This window comes from Theropithecus gelada, chromosome 2 (genome assembly GCF_003255815.1).
Source record: "Theropithecus gelada isolate Dixy chromosome 2, Tgel_1.0, whole genome shotgun sequence".
Taxonomy (NCBI): domain Eukaryota; kingdom Metazoa; phylum Chordata; class Mammalia; order Primates; family Cercopithecidae; genus Theropithecus; species Theropithecus gelada.
Genome location: NC_037669.1, coordinates 44,313,627 through 44,330,550, shown reverse-complemented (window position 1 = coordinate 44,330,550; position 16,924 = coordinate 44,313,627). Strand labels below are relative to the sequence as shown.

General features: G+C 42.7%; 1 protein-coding gene across 9 annotated transcripts in view; it reads right to left on the bottom strand.

The window, feature by feature from the left end:
- The window catches only part of KALRN (kalirin RhoGEF kinase), a 638,197-nt gene that overhangs the window by 300,015 nt on the left and 321,258 nt on the right, over positions 1 to 16,924 (bottom strand). For all 9 annotated transcript variants that reach the window (XM_025374819.1, XM_025374820.1, XM_025374821.1 and 6 more), the window contains exons 14-15: positions 10,418 to 10,613; positions 786 to 952 (exon numbers count right to left, since the gene is read on the bottom strand). In XM_025374819.1, the coding sequence (XP_025230604.1) occupies positions 786 to 952; positions 10,418 to 10,613 (363 nt within the window). The remainder of the gene's footprint in view (positions 1 to 785; positions 953 to 10,417; positions 10,614 to 16,924) is intronic.

The following is a 16,924-nucleotide window of genomic DNA, read 5'->3' as shown; positions in this document are numbered from 1 at the left end:
ATTAGCTGGGACCACAGGCATGTGCCACCACATTCACCTAATATTGAACATTTTTTGTGCAGTCTCACCATGTTGTCCAGGTTGGTCTTAAACTGCTGGCCTCAAGTGACTCTCTTGCCTTGGCCTCCCAAAGTGCTGGGACTACAGGTATGAACCACCATGCCTGGCCTGTACTATTTTAAAAATGTGACATTGGTCATTGTGTGTATGTTCCCACAGGCTCCTAGAGATTAAGCATAAAACGCCTAGCATGATGCTTCATGCAGATAAGCTTTTTCCTTTTTAAAATCAACTTTAATATGGCAAGAAAACTTTCCTATAATAACCATACACACTTTGGAAATAGTGACGGTAATTGCTACTAGTTACTGAATATTAACTATATGTCAGGCACACCGGTGCCCCAAATTAATTAACCTGACTCTATATCCTAAATATGCTTATTGATAAAGGATTTGTATATTTCCCATGGACTGCTTGACAGGATTGAGGATAGAAAGAAAGAATAGATTCAGTGACTGAGGACAAATCTGGAATGCATTGTCATGTAAGCAAGAAATCAAGCATTTGTTGTTTGAGCCATTGGATCATTGGGTCTATTTGTTACTGCAGCCAAGTTTTCAGAAACTAATACAAGTAGTCCTTAACTTACCTATTTTCGAAGTGCTGGTTACTTAAAGGGGCACCTGTGGCTCTGTATGCCTTACCTCATATCAGAAGCAGGTCCCAGGTCAGGCTCGGCTGGCTGAGAAACCCAGGCTGAAGGAAGAAGGGGCCGGGCTTACCTGTTTGACTTCAGCCTGGAGGTGCCGTAACTGGAGGCACTGCTCTAGCCGCTTATGAGTCTGCTCCGCATTGAGCTCCAATTCATGCTGCTTCTCATGGAGAAATTCCAATAACTCTTGCACCTGGGCTGCCAGATCAATATCTTTTTCACAGATCAACTCAATTCCTGATTTTAAAAAATGGAAACAATTAAAAACCAGCTAGCACTGTGAAGGTTACATTCCTTTCAATATGCATAAGAAAACTGGAATTTGGAAACAGTCATTATTCATACCCTCCCAAACTCTAAACATTCTTCTGTGAAACTAAGCACCACAATGTACCCATGTTTGGGATGCTAAAATTATGCCATCTCTTTTGTATCAACGGATCCTTTGCCTGAGAATTCAATGGATGATCAGCTCCTTATTATCAACAGGAATTAGAGTTATATAGAGGTCCAACCCTAGACACAACAGCACCCAGCAATTCCTGCTGGGGGATTTGCCAACACCCAGAATATTCACAAACAAGCCTCTAAATCATATTGGAAAATCAAAAACCAAACCAAAAGACTGTCCCAGTACTTCTGCCAACGACACACTTCTTTTTTTAGCTGGTCAGATATAATTTATCATTAGATGGTAAGTTCACTCCAACGAGAATAGCTACACAATAGTGATTTTTAAAAATTAATTTTAAATTCCCCGCAAGGGTTGCACATGGACAGTGGTGATTTTATTAGCCAACTACTTAGGTTCTCTAAAAACAGGAACTGTTAGAAATACAAGCTAGCTGTCATATATTATTTATAAAACTCAGGCAAACACACCTAATAAATACAACCCAGCAATATACCACAGGGATAATGAGTGCTTATCCGTTTAGAAAGAGCTTCACATTAAAGTTGTGCCCACACAAGGAGAGTTTGCTCAGTGTTTTTCTACTGGTTTATAATTAGTAAACCCAGCCAGTCACTGACAAGTGTTCTCAAGGTTTATGTATAAACCATCCAACATTAATAAACTGTCAATGATCTGACCTGTAATGGGAACCTTGAGTCAATATATGCCAGCCAGAAGCTGTGGCCCCATTCCTTGTTTACCTCCTTGTCTTACTTTTCCTATATACTTTTCCCAACTCATGAGCACAGGTGCACACATACACTTCCTCTCTTCACCATGCCAGTTCTCCTATTTATACATTATCATCAGCAGGCCCAGGTAGCCTTCATCAAATAAATTTCTGCCTCAGAAATTAACAAACTCGGTGAGAGAGCAAAGGAACTGTCTTAGTAATCAAAGTCCTTCTCTCCACTAGTAACTTGAATTCGATTCCTTACTTGGCTCTCAAAGACTACATGAAAGTGTACTAGCTTTGGAATAGTCCTGAGTTGGAATCCTGACCTTGGGCAAGTGATCTAGACTCTCAGAAGCCTAATTTTGCTCATACGTAAAATATGAATTTACATACCTACCTACTTCATAAGCTACCTACCTCCTAAACTTGTGGGATTAAATGGGATGATGCATGTAAAATATCTCTCATATATACATATTACTGTGTATACATGATACACAATAAATACAGACCACTGCTGCTTAGTCCTGTGGCTTTCCTGACTCCTGACTCTTACCTTAAACTTTTAACTTTCTGCCTTCTCACATTCATGCCCTCTTGGTTTCTAAATGTCTCTGACTTGTTGCAAGTTGTGGCCCATGTTGTTTCTTGATTTGGATTGTCTACATATTTCTTATTCGGCCTTGTTCAGATCCTTAGCTCTAGGAAAATCCTAACCCTGGACTGCTTGCTTATTCTGATCCCTGAGTCCACCTGGCTCTGCAGCTTCTTAGTTCTGTCCAAGTCCCTTCCCTGGCTCTTCATCCAACAATCTAGACCCAGTGCAGCTTTGGTCCTGATGCTGACACTTTGTCTGTGATGCTGAAGGACAGGATCTCAACCAATGATGGGGTTCAGACTTAAAAGCCCCGCAGATAAGTCACCAAAAGGTAGTGTACTTCCATGGGGATCAAACCCAAAGGAGCCTGCCAGTCTCAACATATGGCTACCTAGAAAATAAATCCCATTTGAGAGATTTCCCCATCACTCTACTCACACCACCAGAAATCCATCACTGCCACCACCAACACACCTGCAACATATAGTTGGGGGAGTATAAGGAAAGTCTGTACATGCTAAAGAAAATTTATCTCTGGAGGCAAAAATAGTGTTTTATATAAGGACAGTATGGGAAAGTGGGAACATTTTTTTTTTCCTGGTGTTACATGGTAATAATTTCAGTATCTTTTCATGTTTATTTTTTTTGTGTCTGTTTCATAATTCCAAGTCCCAGCTCCTGAAATATCTGTGGGAGACAGAGAAAAGAACGGCTTGTTCTTTTGGCAGCCAACTCCTTCCAGTTACTATTTTCAATTACCAAGGGGATGAGGTAGAGCATCTCCTTGACTGAAATAAAAAGTAAGAACACAAAAATTTCTACCTCTGCAGTGCTTGGCATAGTGGGATGACCCCTGACTCTTATCTTTACTTTCTGGAAATGCAATTTAAGATCCATCTGCAGAAGCAGACGCTCTTTCTCACTTCCAGTCTCGATGCGGATTTGTTGTAGCTCATACTCATTCTGCATGTGTCTCTGGTGTTCAGGATGCTGGGCTTGGGCAAATGTCTTTCTATGTGAGCCTCATGGCTCAACTCTGCCACACCACATGTTACCTGTCAAAGAGGACAGCCACCTGCTTAGGACATCAAACAGAGCAGTCTCCCAGCAAGTCCTGAGACTCAGTCCCTGCATTTTCATCCATCTCATTTGAGGTTGTTTTATGTGAGATAAACATAGGAAATAAAATGGATGAAGACAATCCTTATTGCACCTCTGCACTCCTCAGGAACACATCATGTTGTGGATGGAGTAAATGGGAGGAACATGAAGATTTATTCCAGCCACACCTAGAAGAATAGAAATTACCCCCTCTCCCACTGCCCCCAAACACACTGACACGAGTACCAGTTAAAGCCCATCAAATGGTAAATATCTGTCAATCAGCAGCAGGCAGAGTTTGCTTGTGTTGACATTACTGCTCTCAATCTAATGATATATCTGTTTTTCTTAGGGGCTCTCAGAAATGTGAAAAGACATGTTTCCTCTTTCCATCAAGTAGTGGAATATATTTGTGAGGAAATCATTTGTCAGGCTCTTTTTAAAAAGTTCTTTTGAGACTTCTTTCTGATTTGCCCCCACAATTTCCTGTGTCCATACCCCAATCAGAACACTTCCATTCAGGTTGGTTCCTTATTAACCTATCCATGTTGTCCCAGGAATGCAGGCTTCCCGACGCCAGGGCCATGTCAGTCTTACCCATCTCTGCCTCTTCAGGCCCTAGCACAATGCTTCATTCATATCATCCAATAAATACCTAATCAATGAACAAACGAGCCTCTTTAGAGAACTGAGGTCATATGCTGTGGTGGAAAGTACTTGAGAACTTGGGGGAAGAACTGGCTTAGGTTTGCTCTGTATGCTATGAATGGAGAGACTCTGAGCTTCTCACCCTCTCTGGGCCCGGGTTGCCTTGTCTGTAAAATGGGAATCACAAGGAAGACTTCTCAGGGATGTTGTGAGAACTAAGTGAGACACAATGTATACAGTGCTTGGCATCTAGTAGGCTTAAAATATTCATTTTCTCCCTTTTTCCTCTCCCTCAGAGAAATTATAACGAATACACTTTTGATTGCTGATGGAACTATTGAATGGCTTGTACAAAATGTAAATATAAAACCTTACTGACAGGTGTTTATGTACTCGCCTAATGTATATCATTGGAAACTATGGTGGCTTTAATGCTGTTAGACTGCTTCTCTCAACCCTGGCTCACGTCAGATTCAGCAGATAATTTTTTTTTTCTTTTAGACTGAGTTTTGCTGCGTCACCCAAGCTGGAGTGCAGTGGCGCAATCTCGGCTCACTGCAACCTCTGCCTGCTGGGTTCAAGCGATTCTCCTGCCTCAGCCTCCCAAGTATCAGCTGGAGAATTTTTTTTTAAATCACCATGTCCTAACCACACCCCAGACCAATAACCTCAGAATCTCTGTGGTCGGGACCCAGTCATTAGTAAGTCTTAAACCTCCAGGCATGATTCCAACATGCAACCAAGATTATGAACCACTGGATAAGATGGTACAATGGCCAGAAACCTGGGGAAACAGAGATATTCCTTCTGCTACACTCAGCGAATGCTCTGCATTGGTGTTTGTTTAGGGCTAAAAGCCACAGCTAACAACGATAAGCATTAGTTTGCTTTCGTTTGTTACCAGATGAGGGTACCACTTTAATTTCCTCAAGGAGAGAGGTGACCATGGTCTAGAGTAAGATTCAGATATTGCTGGCTATGCTGCCCATACTTGTAACACGTTTTTAAAAACTATGTTCTTTAAATATCGGTATCTGCCTCAGATACAGAACATCTTCTTTTCTCTTTCTTTTCTCCTCCCCTGTCCATTCCTCTTTCTGTGTCACTCCGTCTACCTAACAGTTCAGAAATCACAAAGTCCTTTAATGAGGTTTTTAGATCAGTGTTCTCAACACTGGTTGTACCTTAAAATCACCTGGGAAGTTAAAAAAAATCTGGGCCCACACCAGACCAATTAACTAAGAGTCCTTGAGGGATGGGGCCCAGACATTGGTATTTTTAAGAAGTTCCCAGGTGATTCGCAATCTACAGCCAGGTTAAGAACCATTGTTTTATGTCAAGGTTTCTTCTTCCCCTCCTCTCAGCCCCTCAGATCCACATTCCTATTAACCCCAGAGTAGCTTTCATGTTGAAAATAATAATAATAATAATAAACCCAGATTTTTTTTCTTTCCTTTTTGACACTAGTAAAATTATTTGTGCTCCATTATTTTTACCTACATGTGTTCACCCACATTGATGTTCATTCTTGATTAATTCAGCAAACGTTACTATTAAGAACTTGCTAGGCACAAGACACTGGCTCTGCTAGATGCTGGGAATGGAAAGAGGGAAGAAAGAATTTGTTCCTTCATGCTGCTGAAAAAACTACAGGAACACAAATAACTTCAACATAGCATGTGCTAGGAGTACAACATATACTAGTTGCCAAGCTTCACTGAACCCTTTCCATCCTCCCGTGTTATCCCACTTCATCCTCACATGACCCTATGTGGTAAGGATTCTGAAGATCACTACTTTTCAGAGGAAGGCAAGGTTTAGAGAGACAGGTGAATACGTACAAGGACACTCAGGTCCTAAGAGGTGCGGCCAGGATTTCAACCCAGGATTTCCTCTTGATTTTGTATTCTAGCCTTTACGCTCAAGGAGAAGAGTGATCCTCACAAAACTTAATTTATTTTAAGAATTTATTTATTTTTAAAAGTTGGGGTTGGGCTCTTCTCAGGCAAAGTAAATTTTAAGTATCATGGCAACAGACTCCAGAGATTTCTCATTTACAAACATTGTATAAAGAGAGAAGTTGATGCTTTGAGTAAATCACAAAAACAACATATCCATAGGGTATGTCACTCTTGTTTTACTCCTCAAGTCAAGTGTAACAGTCGCATGGTCAGATTTCATGGGAGAGAAGAAGTATGGCCTGGTCAATGAGGGCAGTTAGGCTGAATTACGGAAAGTGAGAACTGGAGGGAACCTTAGGAGTTAAGGCCTGCCACACTAGACAGAAGAAGAAACTAAAGTCTAAAGAGAAAAGGGACTTCCAAAATCAGACTGCTAGTTGGTGGAACTGGACCTTGAATTCAGCCAGCATGTTTCCCCCAACTTCTTTCAGCAAAACCTACCACCTTGCAATTTGAGGCTCAAATAGATGATTCCATAGTGAGGAAAGAACAATGAGCAAATTAAGAAATTGTTCCTATTTACTCTATTCCTGAGCCTGATGTTAAGTTAAGCAAAGGCTTTTGCTTTGGTTAGAGTTGTGGGTACACCAGAGCGATTTAGTAGAGCCTGGCTCAATCACACTTGAAAAGAAGCATATAAAAATTGCCTAGTTCCATTTGCTACTACAAAATCAAAGCATAAGCCCTTATTCAGCATGGACTAAACACCAACAAAAGTTTTAATATTGCTAATTGTCCTTTTTCTAAGACTACAGTTTATTTTACCTTTAGTCCAAATACAGTCCATTAAACAAAGACTGTAACTCCCCAAGCCATTTATTGCCTCAGTCCTGTGTCTCTGAAGTCTTACATTCCTCAGCCACTGGGGGTCAAGGCCCACCTGGGCTCACCTCTTACCCCAACCCCGCCCTCCAGCTCTGGTGTGAATCTACCCTCCATTTCCCTAAGCCCAGAGGTAAGTTAGATGCCTCCCCGGCAGAACCAGGCATTCAGCCATAGACAGGGAGTGAGCATTCCTAAAACCCCTGGATCCATTCTCTTGAAAGCCTCATGGTATACGCCAGACTGAACAGCTAGCTGTGGTAGGAGCAGGAGAACAGCCAGCCTCAGTAAGAGGCGCTGAAGAGGCCAATCAAACCTCTTTTGACAAAGCTCATTTCTAGAACAGGATATTGTGGGGGTGGGCAGCCCATCTGCCTGGGGTGTTTTTTTTTTTTTTTTTTTTTTTTTTTTTTTTGAGACGGAGTCTCGCTGTGCTCCCAGGCTGGAATGCAGTGGCGTGATCTCGGCTCACTGCAAGCTCCGCCTCCCAGGTTCACGCCATTCTCCTGCCTCAGCCTCCCAAGCAGCTGAGACTACAGGCGCCCGCCACCACGCCCGGCTAGTTTTTTTTTTTTTTGTATTTTTAGTAGAGACGGGGTTTCACCATGTTAGCCAGGATAGTCTCGATCTCCTGACCTCGTGATCCACCCGCCTCGGCCTCCCAAAGTGCTGGGATTACAGGCTTGAGCCACCGCGCCCGGCCGCCTGGGGTGTTTTCACCCACTCAGCCCTCATGGTTTAGGTGGACGCCAAGCACAGCCCACCTCAGCCACAAGCAGTCCTCAGGGACTTCCAGCTCCCAGTAGTCTTTCTGTTACTATGGATACTTGGCTCTTGGGACAGAGGTTGGCTTGCCTAGGGTCACGTCAGCACCCTGGTAGTAAGTGCTGCAGGTGTCCAGGCAGACAAGGCTCCTTTTCCTGCGGGACACATCCACCATGAGAGATGAAGGGTGAGCATCCCTGCATAGCTTCTCTGCCTGTCTCTCTGCTAGATGCTGTGTCTGCATTCTCTTATGGTTCCCAGTCGTAGCTGCATAGACAGCTACAGTGAGTACCATGAGGGCAGGTCATGGGGCTAAATGCCGAGTCCAGGTAAGATTCCCAATCAGAGAAGGGATTATGGTTTCCCCCGCTTCCCTAATAAGGTACAGTCCATGTCCTAGAACACTGACTTCCAAATTTTAATGTACACACCATTTACCTGGAGATTTCATTAACATATACTTTCAGATTCACAAGTCTGGGATAAGGCCAGCGATTTTGCATTCCTAATCTGCTCCCAAGTGATGCTGGTGCTGCTGGGCCCAGAGCCCACACTGAGTAGCAACATGCTAGGTCAGTGGTGCACAATATCAACTGGAGGGCTAACTGAACCACAGATTGCTGGGCCACACTCTGCTCACCCACAGACTATTTAAGCAACACTGCCTTATTCATGAATCCACCCCTCAGATCAGTCTCTGCTTTGGAATTCTTTGACCCTTAGACTATCTAAGCAACATTGCCACGTACTCTTGTGTACAGGGCTTTAAGAGTATGCGCTGTTTCAATGCCTATAGCAACAGCAAAGGAACCACAGCAAACATTTATGTTATGAGATTCTGATGTAATGGGTTCAGGTATGGGCCCTTGAACTCGCATTTCAAACATATCCTCAGGTGATGCTAATGCTGCTGATATGGGGATCACATTTTGAGAGCCACTGTCCTAGGTCATTCCGGAGATGTCAGCTGTTGTGGCTTAATTATCACAATTAAAAGCAGTGGTTCTTGGCCCTGGCCACACAGTTGAATCACCTGAGGAGCTTTTTGCTGTTGCCCAAGTTTCATTTAGAGGTAATTAAATCAGAATATCAGGGCATGGGGCCTGGGCACTGTCATTTTAAAAAAGTCCCCAGACAGACTGCAAGGTGAGTAGCCCTTCCTGGGACTACACAGAGCACTAGCTGCATACCTGTGAATAGGCCTGGGTTTCAGCTGCACACCTGTGAACAGGCCTGGGTCTCAGATGCAGTCTGTTCACAGCACAGATGAAAATTCAAGGACAGACTATGTTGACAAAAGTGAACAGAATTTACTAGACTATCTCTCCTCTGGTCAGGAGTGAAGTCCCTTTGAAAGCTGGTCTTTACTCTTTCAGGTCATCAAAAGAAACACAGTACTTTAAAGTTCAGTATGACTGCTAAGGTCCCCCCGACAATCTCAGGATTTCCATATCCTTCAGGATAAGCAGGGACATGACCCAACTGCGTTTTATAGTTGACGGCCTTAGTCCCTGTCTACCTCGTGCTGGAGAGTGAGGCACCTGAGCCAACAAGGACCTGGGTAGGAGGGCAGTGGAGTGGGTTGGGAGGTAGAGTTATGGGCTCTAGCATTCCCCTGGGATGTGACCAGCCATGTGACTTCTTTTCTTCTGGACCAGTGGATCACCATGGCACTCTCTCATTCTAACATCAAAGGCTGACTTGGGGAGTGGGAAGTATAATAGTAAGGACTCACTCACTTGTTAGATAAATTTTGACTAAATCTTGAGCAGGAAAAGAAGTTAAATCTGAGTAACTCAGCCATGTTTTTCTGAGAAGTTACAAAATTATATGATCTTGTCATAAATGTTTATCAGTACTGCTTATACTCACCCAAAGACTAGTGATTAAAAACTGAGGAGACTGAGAAGCAGGAACAGGAGACAAGGAGGTAGCTTAGGAGTAGAGGATAGGGCTAGAGAATGCGTGCTGGCAGCAGGGGTCAGGAGCAGAAGAGGAAAACCGCTACGCATGTGAATACAATCCATATGAATGTCTGACTGCTTCTGGTTTGTTTTTCCAGGCTACTGTTTTTTAAAGGAATCTGTGCTGATTGCCATCATCGGTTCTCTCACTCTCTCTGCAGACCAGCAGACCCTGGCCCTATTCTCAACTTGAGCACAGCCTAACTGGGTAACCTTGGGCACTATTTCAGCTCTCATGGCTTCCGTTTCTTTTTTTTTTTCATCTGACTCCTGCACAGGCTCGAGTGCAGTGGCATGGTCTCTGCTCACTGCAGTCTCCATCTCCCAGGTTGAAGAGATTCTCCTGCCTCAGCCTCCCGAGTAGCTGGGATTACAGGCGTCCACCACCACACCTGGATAATTTTTGTATTTTTAGTAGACATGGGGTTTCACCATGTTGGCCAGGCTGCTCTCGAACTCCTGACCTCAAATGATCCACCCACCTCAGCCTTCCAAAATGCTGGGATTACAGGCACGAGCCACCACACCTGGTCTTGTTTCCTTTCTTTTTCTTTTTTTTTTTCTTTTTTTTTTTTTTAATGTGGGTAGAAGTCTCTATTCTTTGTAGCTGTAGGAATAAAATGAATAAACGATGTGGCAGTGCTCCTTGCAGGCTAGCTGGTATGCTTGTTTTCATCATCTCCCCTGCCAGAAGAATGAGCGAGGTCACCCACCTGATGCCTGGACCTCCATGATGTACTGGTGCAGATCCTGTCCCTGCTGGATGACCTCAAAAGTCATGTTGTTCATGGCTAGCTTCCGTTCTGTGTGGCGCTGCAGCCGCTGTTCTGCCAGGGTTAGGTCCTCTGTGTTGAAGTCATTCATCTGCCGAAGCAAGTCTTCATTCCAGGCGTCTAGCTCTGCTGTCACCTGTGAGGGAACCACTGTCGTCAGCACAGGCTCACCAAGTCCACGAGAGAATGTTAGGTTTAGACTTACGATTCCAAGCCTTATTCATGAATCCAGCCCTCAGATAAGTCTCTGCTTTGGAATTCTTCAACCCTTAGACTATTTAAGCAACATTGCCATGCACTCTTGTATACATGGTTCCAAGAGTGCTCTCTAGGTTTTTCAATGCCTATAGCAACAGCAAAGGAACAGCAGCAAACGTTTATATTATGAATTATGGCTTATAGAGTTTTTGCATACTCCTTGGTGTTCAATCCTCACAATAACCCAGTGAGGCAGGCATGATGGAGATCCACAGGTCCATCTTCTAGAAGAGGAAGTTGACCCTCACACAGACAGATGGGGTGATTTAACCTGCCAGAGACGGATACAGTTCTTCTACTAACTGCAAAGACTTTGTCTACCACCCCACAGTGGTTGCTGTATTTTTCATAACTAAAGAGGTTCTCAGAAATTAAGTAGCGAGTTTATTTCAGAAACAGAAACAGAGGGCTAGAAAAGCCTGGTGAATGGCCCAAAGTTACACAATCAGTTAAAGAGTATTAACCATCAAACCCAGGGGTCCTACTCTGATTCCCATGTTGTATTGTGCAACATTCTGTCCTTCTATTACAAAGGTTGACACCTAAAAATAGTGACTAAACACTAAACAAAATATAAATGTGTAGCATACCTCCAGAAATTCAAGCAGATTTAATCAACTGAAAGGCATTCATTATTCTAATGAATACTAAAGCATGTAATGAATGGAAACATTGCCCCAATAGCAACTTGCTAATTGTTCATTTCTCTACACCTTAACTCACATGACTTCACCAGGTCTACTCTCAGTTTTCTGCAAATAGGGACTAAATCCTATACTTCCTTTACAATCTCTGCAATCATCCACAGACTAGGAACTCAGAAGACTGAACTAGATAACTCCACCGGTGTGAATCCAAATTAAAAGTTTGTAAACATGGTTTTCAGATCTGCTATCTTGTGCTACCCCCATGACACCCCTGTGAAGGCGACAGCATGCGTACTGTCATCCTCTTTTCTCAGGATAGGAAAGTGTCACTCCAGGTCACACATTCCCAGGATGGCCCAGGCCATCTAAGCATATATCCCAGAGCCTTAGTTGAGTAGTTTTCATGATGCTGGGTCTCATGCCAGCTCCCACATGGCATAACCTTCCAAGTTATCAAAAACTGCTGCTCCAGGAGCATCAGTGACACAGGGAGACAGATGATGGACTGAAGCAAGTGGGAGCAGTGCTCTTATATCCCATGCTGGGGCACACATGCTGGGATGGGAAAGCCATGGGTCACAGGATTTCATTTTTGTCTAACAGCAAGACCTTTCTTCAAGCAAAATAGAAACAGGTTAAATTGTACTTGCTCTCTTTGAAGCAGAAATGGGGACATTGAAAATATCACCCTCGCTGCCCTAGGTTCTCACTTCACACCCCATATCTTTTCAGGTCAATTGAGAGAACTGCTGAGCTCAGCAGGAAAACCCAGCATTACTTATCGCGGGGTGTCCTTGGGGGATCCAGGAACCAGTGGGTTGACAGGCAACGTAGGTTTTTGTTGTAGCCCCATCTTTGAAGAGTACTTCATTCTCTTAACTCGAGAACGGGGTTAGACTCATGAGACTAAAAGAGATTATTTTTAAAAAGATAATTTAGCCTGGGTGCAGTGGCTTGTGCCTATAATCCCAGTGCTTTGGGAGGCCAAGGTGGGAGGATCACTTGAGGCCAGGAGTTCAAGACCAGCTTGGTCCATGCAGTGAGACCCTGTCTCTCCAAAACAAATAATAATAAATTAGCCAGGCATGGTGGCATGCACCTGTTGTCCTTGCAACTTGGGAGGCTGAGGCAGGAGAATCACTTGAGCCCAGGAGTTCAAGGTTGCAGTGAGCGATTATTATGCCACTGCACTCCAGCTTCGGTGATAGAGACCCTATTTCTTTTTTTTTTTTTTAAAGCATAATTTAAAATATAAATAGGCTTTTATAGTTTTTATAGAACTAGGCCTGTAAATATCTTTTTTCGTTACTGTATTTTAAAAACTGATGTATAATTTACATACAAAATACACATATTTTAAGCATTCAGTTCTGAGTCTTGAAAATTTTATACACCCATGTAGTCATCGCAAAAATTAAACTATAGAGCCTTCCATCACTCTAGAGAACCTACTTGTGCCCCCTTCCAATCCATTCCTCCCCTCCCCAACCCACAACTAGGTACCAATTTCTGATTTCTATCATCATAGATATAGTTTTGCCTATTCTTGAATTTCATACGAATGAAATCATACAGAATATATTTTTTTAACATTTGGTTTTTTCACAACATGTTGTATCAAGATTCATTCATGTGGTTGTGTGTATGCGTGGTTCATTCCTTGCTACAGCTGAATAGAGTACCATTGTATAGATAGGCCACAATGTGTTTATCCATTCTCCTCCTAATGAATTCTTGGGTTGTTTCCAGTGTTTAGCTCATATGAATAAGGTTGATGTGAAAGTTCTTATAGATGTCTTTCTGGGGACATAGGTTTTCATTGCTCTTGCATAATTACCTAGGGGTAGAATTATATATAGGCCATAGGGTAGGTGTATGTTCAACTTTATAAGGGAACCATCAGAGTTCCTTAAAATGATTGTAATATTTTACATTCCCAGTAGCAATGTATTCAAGTTCCAGTTGCTCTACCCTCACCATCATTTGGCATTATCAGTCTATTTAATTTTAGCCATGCTAGGAGGTGTGAAGCGCTGTTTCATTATGGTTTTAAGTTGTATTTTCCTGATGACTCATAATGGTGAGAACATTTTCAAATGCTTATTGACCATTTGTACATCTACTTTTGTCAGATGTCTTTTCAAGTCTTTTGCCTTTTAAAAATTGAGTTAATTAATTTTTCATTGTAGATTTGTAAAAGTTCTAAATATATTCTGGATGTAAGTTCTTTATTGGATAATATATGGAAAATAGCCCAAACCACAATTTTTACTCCATTTTCTGGCCTACGAACTAAGGGGAATTAGAATAAAACTAAGACAACAAGCATGAAAGGAAGAGCCTGCCTTTTCTTTTGATTTTAGGTTCTGTCTGTTTCTGTGAAACTGAGTCTATGAGGTATCTATTTGCTGCAGGAAGATCCAAGGAGTCCCACAGCCAGGAATCTATGGAGTGGAAGGTGCCGGTGGTCCTGGTGAGGGAGAACAGAGTCAGGTCAGAGGGCTTTAGTTGAGAGAGTGATCTCTGGGATCTTGGGAATTCTTTTTTTTTTTTTTTTTTTTTTTTTTTTGAGACGGAGTCTCGCTCTGCCGCCCAGGCTGGAGTGCAGTGGCCGGATCTCTGCTCACTGCAAGCTCCGCCTCCCGGGTTCACGCCATTCTCCTGCCTCAGCCTTCCGAGTAGCTGGGACTACAGGCGCCCGCCACCGCGCCCGGCTAGTTTTTTGTATTTTTTAGTAGAGACGGGGTTTCACCATGTTAGCCAGGATGGTCTCGATCTCCTGACCTCGTGATCCGCCCGTCTCGGCCTCCCAAAGTGCTGGGATTACAGGCTTGAGCCACCGCGCCCGGCCTGGGAATTCTAATCTAAGCTAAATGTGAAATATGTCCAGGATTCGATATTTGGTGTTTCTATATTCTTTCCTCTCTTCTCCTTACCCTCCTCCACTCTCATCGCCTGACACCATTGAATTGAGGAACCCAGGTCTGTTATGAAGCCTGGAGAATGGGAATTTCCAGGGCCTCCTCCTAAGGCTGCCCTCCCTGGGTCCACAGGCTCTCTCCTCTTTCTGTTGGATTCCCCTTTCTTCTCTCCCCCAGGCACTGATGCTCACAGCTTTCAATCAGTCCGATTTGTGTGTGTTTAATGTACACTGAATTTAAATTATTCTCTTTCCTAAGTATTTTCTGTTTCCTCTAGGAATGTTTTTTTCATTAGGTTCTTCCTCCCCATCTTCTTTCTGGGGCATAAGGTTGGAAGACAATAGGGGTCCATTTTTTAAAAAGAAAAATAGTTGTTTTCAAACATGAAGTTGACCTTACTGCTAATAAACAAACCTTTTTTCCAGCCTGACCCTGTGCTCTTGTTATGAACCAGTCAGATGGGTTACTTGCTGATGCTGAGAGCAAGTTCTGCTGTCTCCAGCCTTCTTCACTGGTCTAATAGCCCTGAAATGCCCTTGTCCTTCCTCCCAATCTGCTTAAGCCTTGACCACCCTTCAGAGTAAACCCTCTGGCATGAAGAGCTTCACGACAACACCCAGACCCAGATATTTTTCTCTGGCTTATCTAATAACATGGGTCATGGGTGAGTTTGCTAATACAGAGAGACAAGACGGAAAAGAAAAACCTGTGCCAGCGAGTGAATTTAGTGATTTTACTCCATCTGGAGAGAATTTGTTCAGGCTAGAAACTAGGGCCTGAAGCCAGTGAATGAAAGATGGAACACAAGGTTCCCAGAGGGCATTCCACTTTCAGTCAACCTATTTTGCTTTCTCCTTCCACTCAGTTACCACTGTCTCAGCTCCTGGCCCGCTCAGTTCCCCACTTGCTCTAGTGGCCTCTGTCTCCCTTACTCTCCTGAATTAATTGGGGAGTTAGGAAATGATGACTTATTTGACAGATACATCGGCAATATTTCTATTCTAACAAGTATCTACTCTGAGACATCAATAAGGGAAACCAGAGAAAGAGCCAAAATAAAATTTAAAAAAGGGTAAGAGGCAGTGGGAAATGGAAAATGGGAAGCCTCACTTCACAAAGAAGCCCAAGCTGTTCCTGCCAGATGAGATCCACCAAATCCAGTATTCTGCCATGAAAATTTGCTTCATAGGAGTTGGTTTAGCAGTCGCCTTGAGCTCTGTTTTCAGAGAGCTCTCTCCATTGGTTCCTCCTGTTTTCTTGGTATTCCCCAGTATTTATGTGTAGAGAAAGCTATCATCCCTCTTCCCCAGATGTTTTGATGTGTATCTGCCTGAATCAAAATTCACCTGCCCCCCTTTTATTCCCACTTCCTATGGTCTACCCACTTCAACTCTTTACCACCTGCAACACTGGAAATCTCACTGTGTAGTTCTTTCTTCAGATCAGTGTTTTGATGTTGGCAATAATGACGAAGAAGACAGTATGACTGAAGAAGACATTTTACTTTGTATTGTGCATTTATCATGTGGCAGGCAGTGTGTTAAGTGCTTGATCAACTTTATTTAATCCTCATAGCACTATAGGAGGAAATGAAAGCACAGAGAAGCCATAGTTTTTCCCATGGTCTCAGAGCTGGTGGTGGCAAAGCTGAGCATTTAATGACCAAGTCCAATGCTCTTAGCCATGGTGTTACATCAATAGGGCTGCCCCAAGAATTGATTTTGGGGTGTATCCTTCTTTTTACTATTCTCACTTCAGAAAAGTGCCAGTTTTACCCTTCCTGTTTTCTTCTAAAAAACAAAACAAAACAAAAATAAACAAAAAAAACCTCATAATTCAGTTTTCTTCACTTCACATGAGCCTTTTAAATTAATTATATATTTTTGAGCAGACCAAGAAATTGTGTGTTTGTGGCCTTAGATAAATGCCAGGCATAATTTATCCTTGCAAGAAAACACATTGCCTTCCTCCAGTATTTTTTTTCTTTTTTTAAAAAAAAATTTCTATGGAATGCTTCACGTATTTGTGCATCAGGGGTCATGCTAATCTCTGTATCATTCCAATTTAGTGTATGTGCTGATGAAGTGAGCAGAGTACAGTATATTTTTAAAGAGCTTAGTAATTTTTTTAAAACCAACTCGGCCGGATTGCTCAGTATAAAGGCAATATTAACCCATATAGAATTCTCTGGTCCCAGAGGCCTTTGTCATGAATAGGAGACACATCTGCAATTTGGTTTGAGACTTAAGTTGCAGCAGATAGAAGTGGGATCTGTTCCCTACACAGGCAGGGTCTCTGTAAGGCAAGAGCAAATGACTTTGGCTCCCACAGCAGGTGCTCTGAATAAACATTCAGGGATCTCCTAATATGACTCAGTAACAAATCAGAAGAGAAACAATGAGAAAGAATAAGAAGGGATGTTTAATTGCTTAAAACCTGGAAGTAAATATATATATAAAAGAAAACATATTATGAATAATAACAATGCTGACTACAATGTATTAAGTGCTGATTAACTGCCAGGAGCTTTGCTAAAAATATTGTGTGTTAACTTATTAAATCCTTACAGTATCCCAACAGGCTGGGAAATACTATGTCATCTCCATTTCTCAAATGAGGAA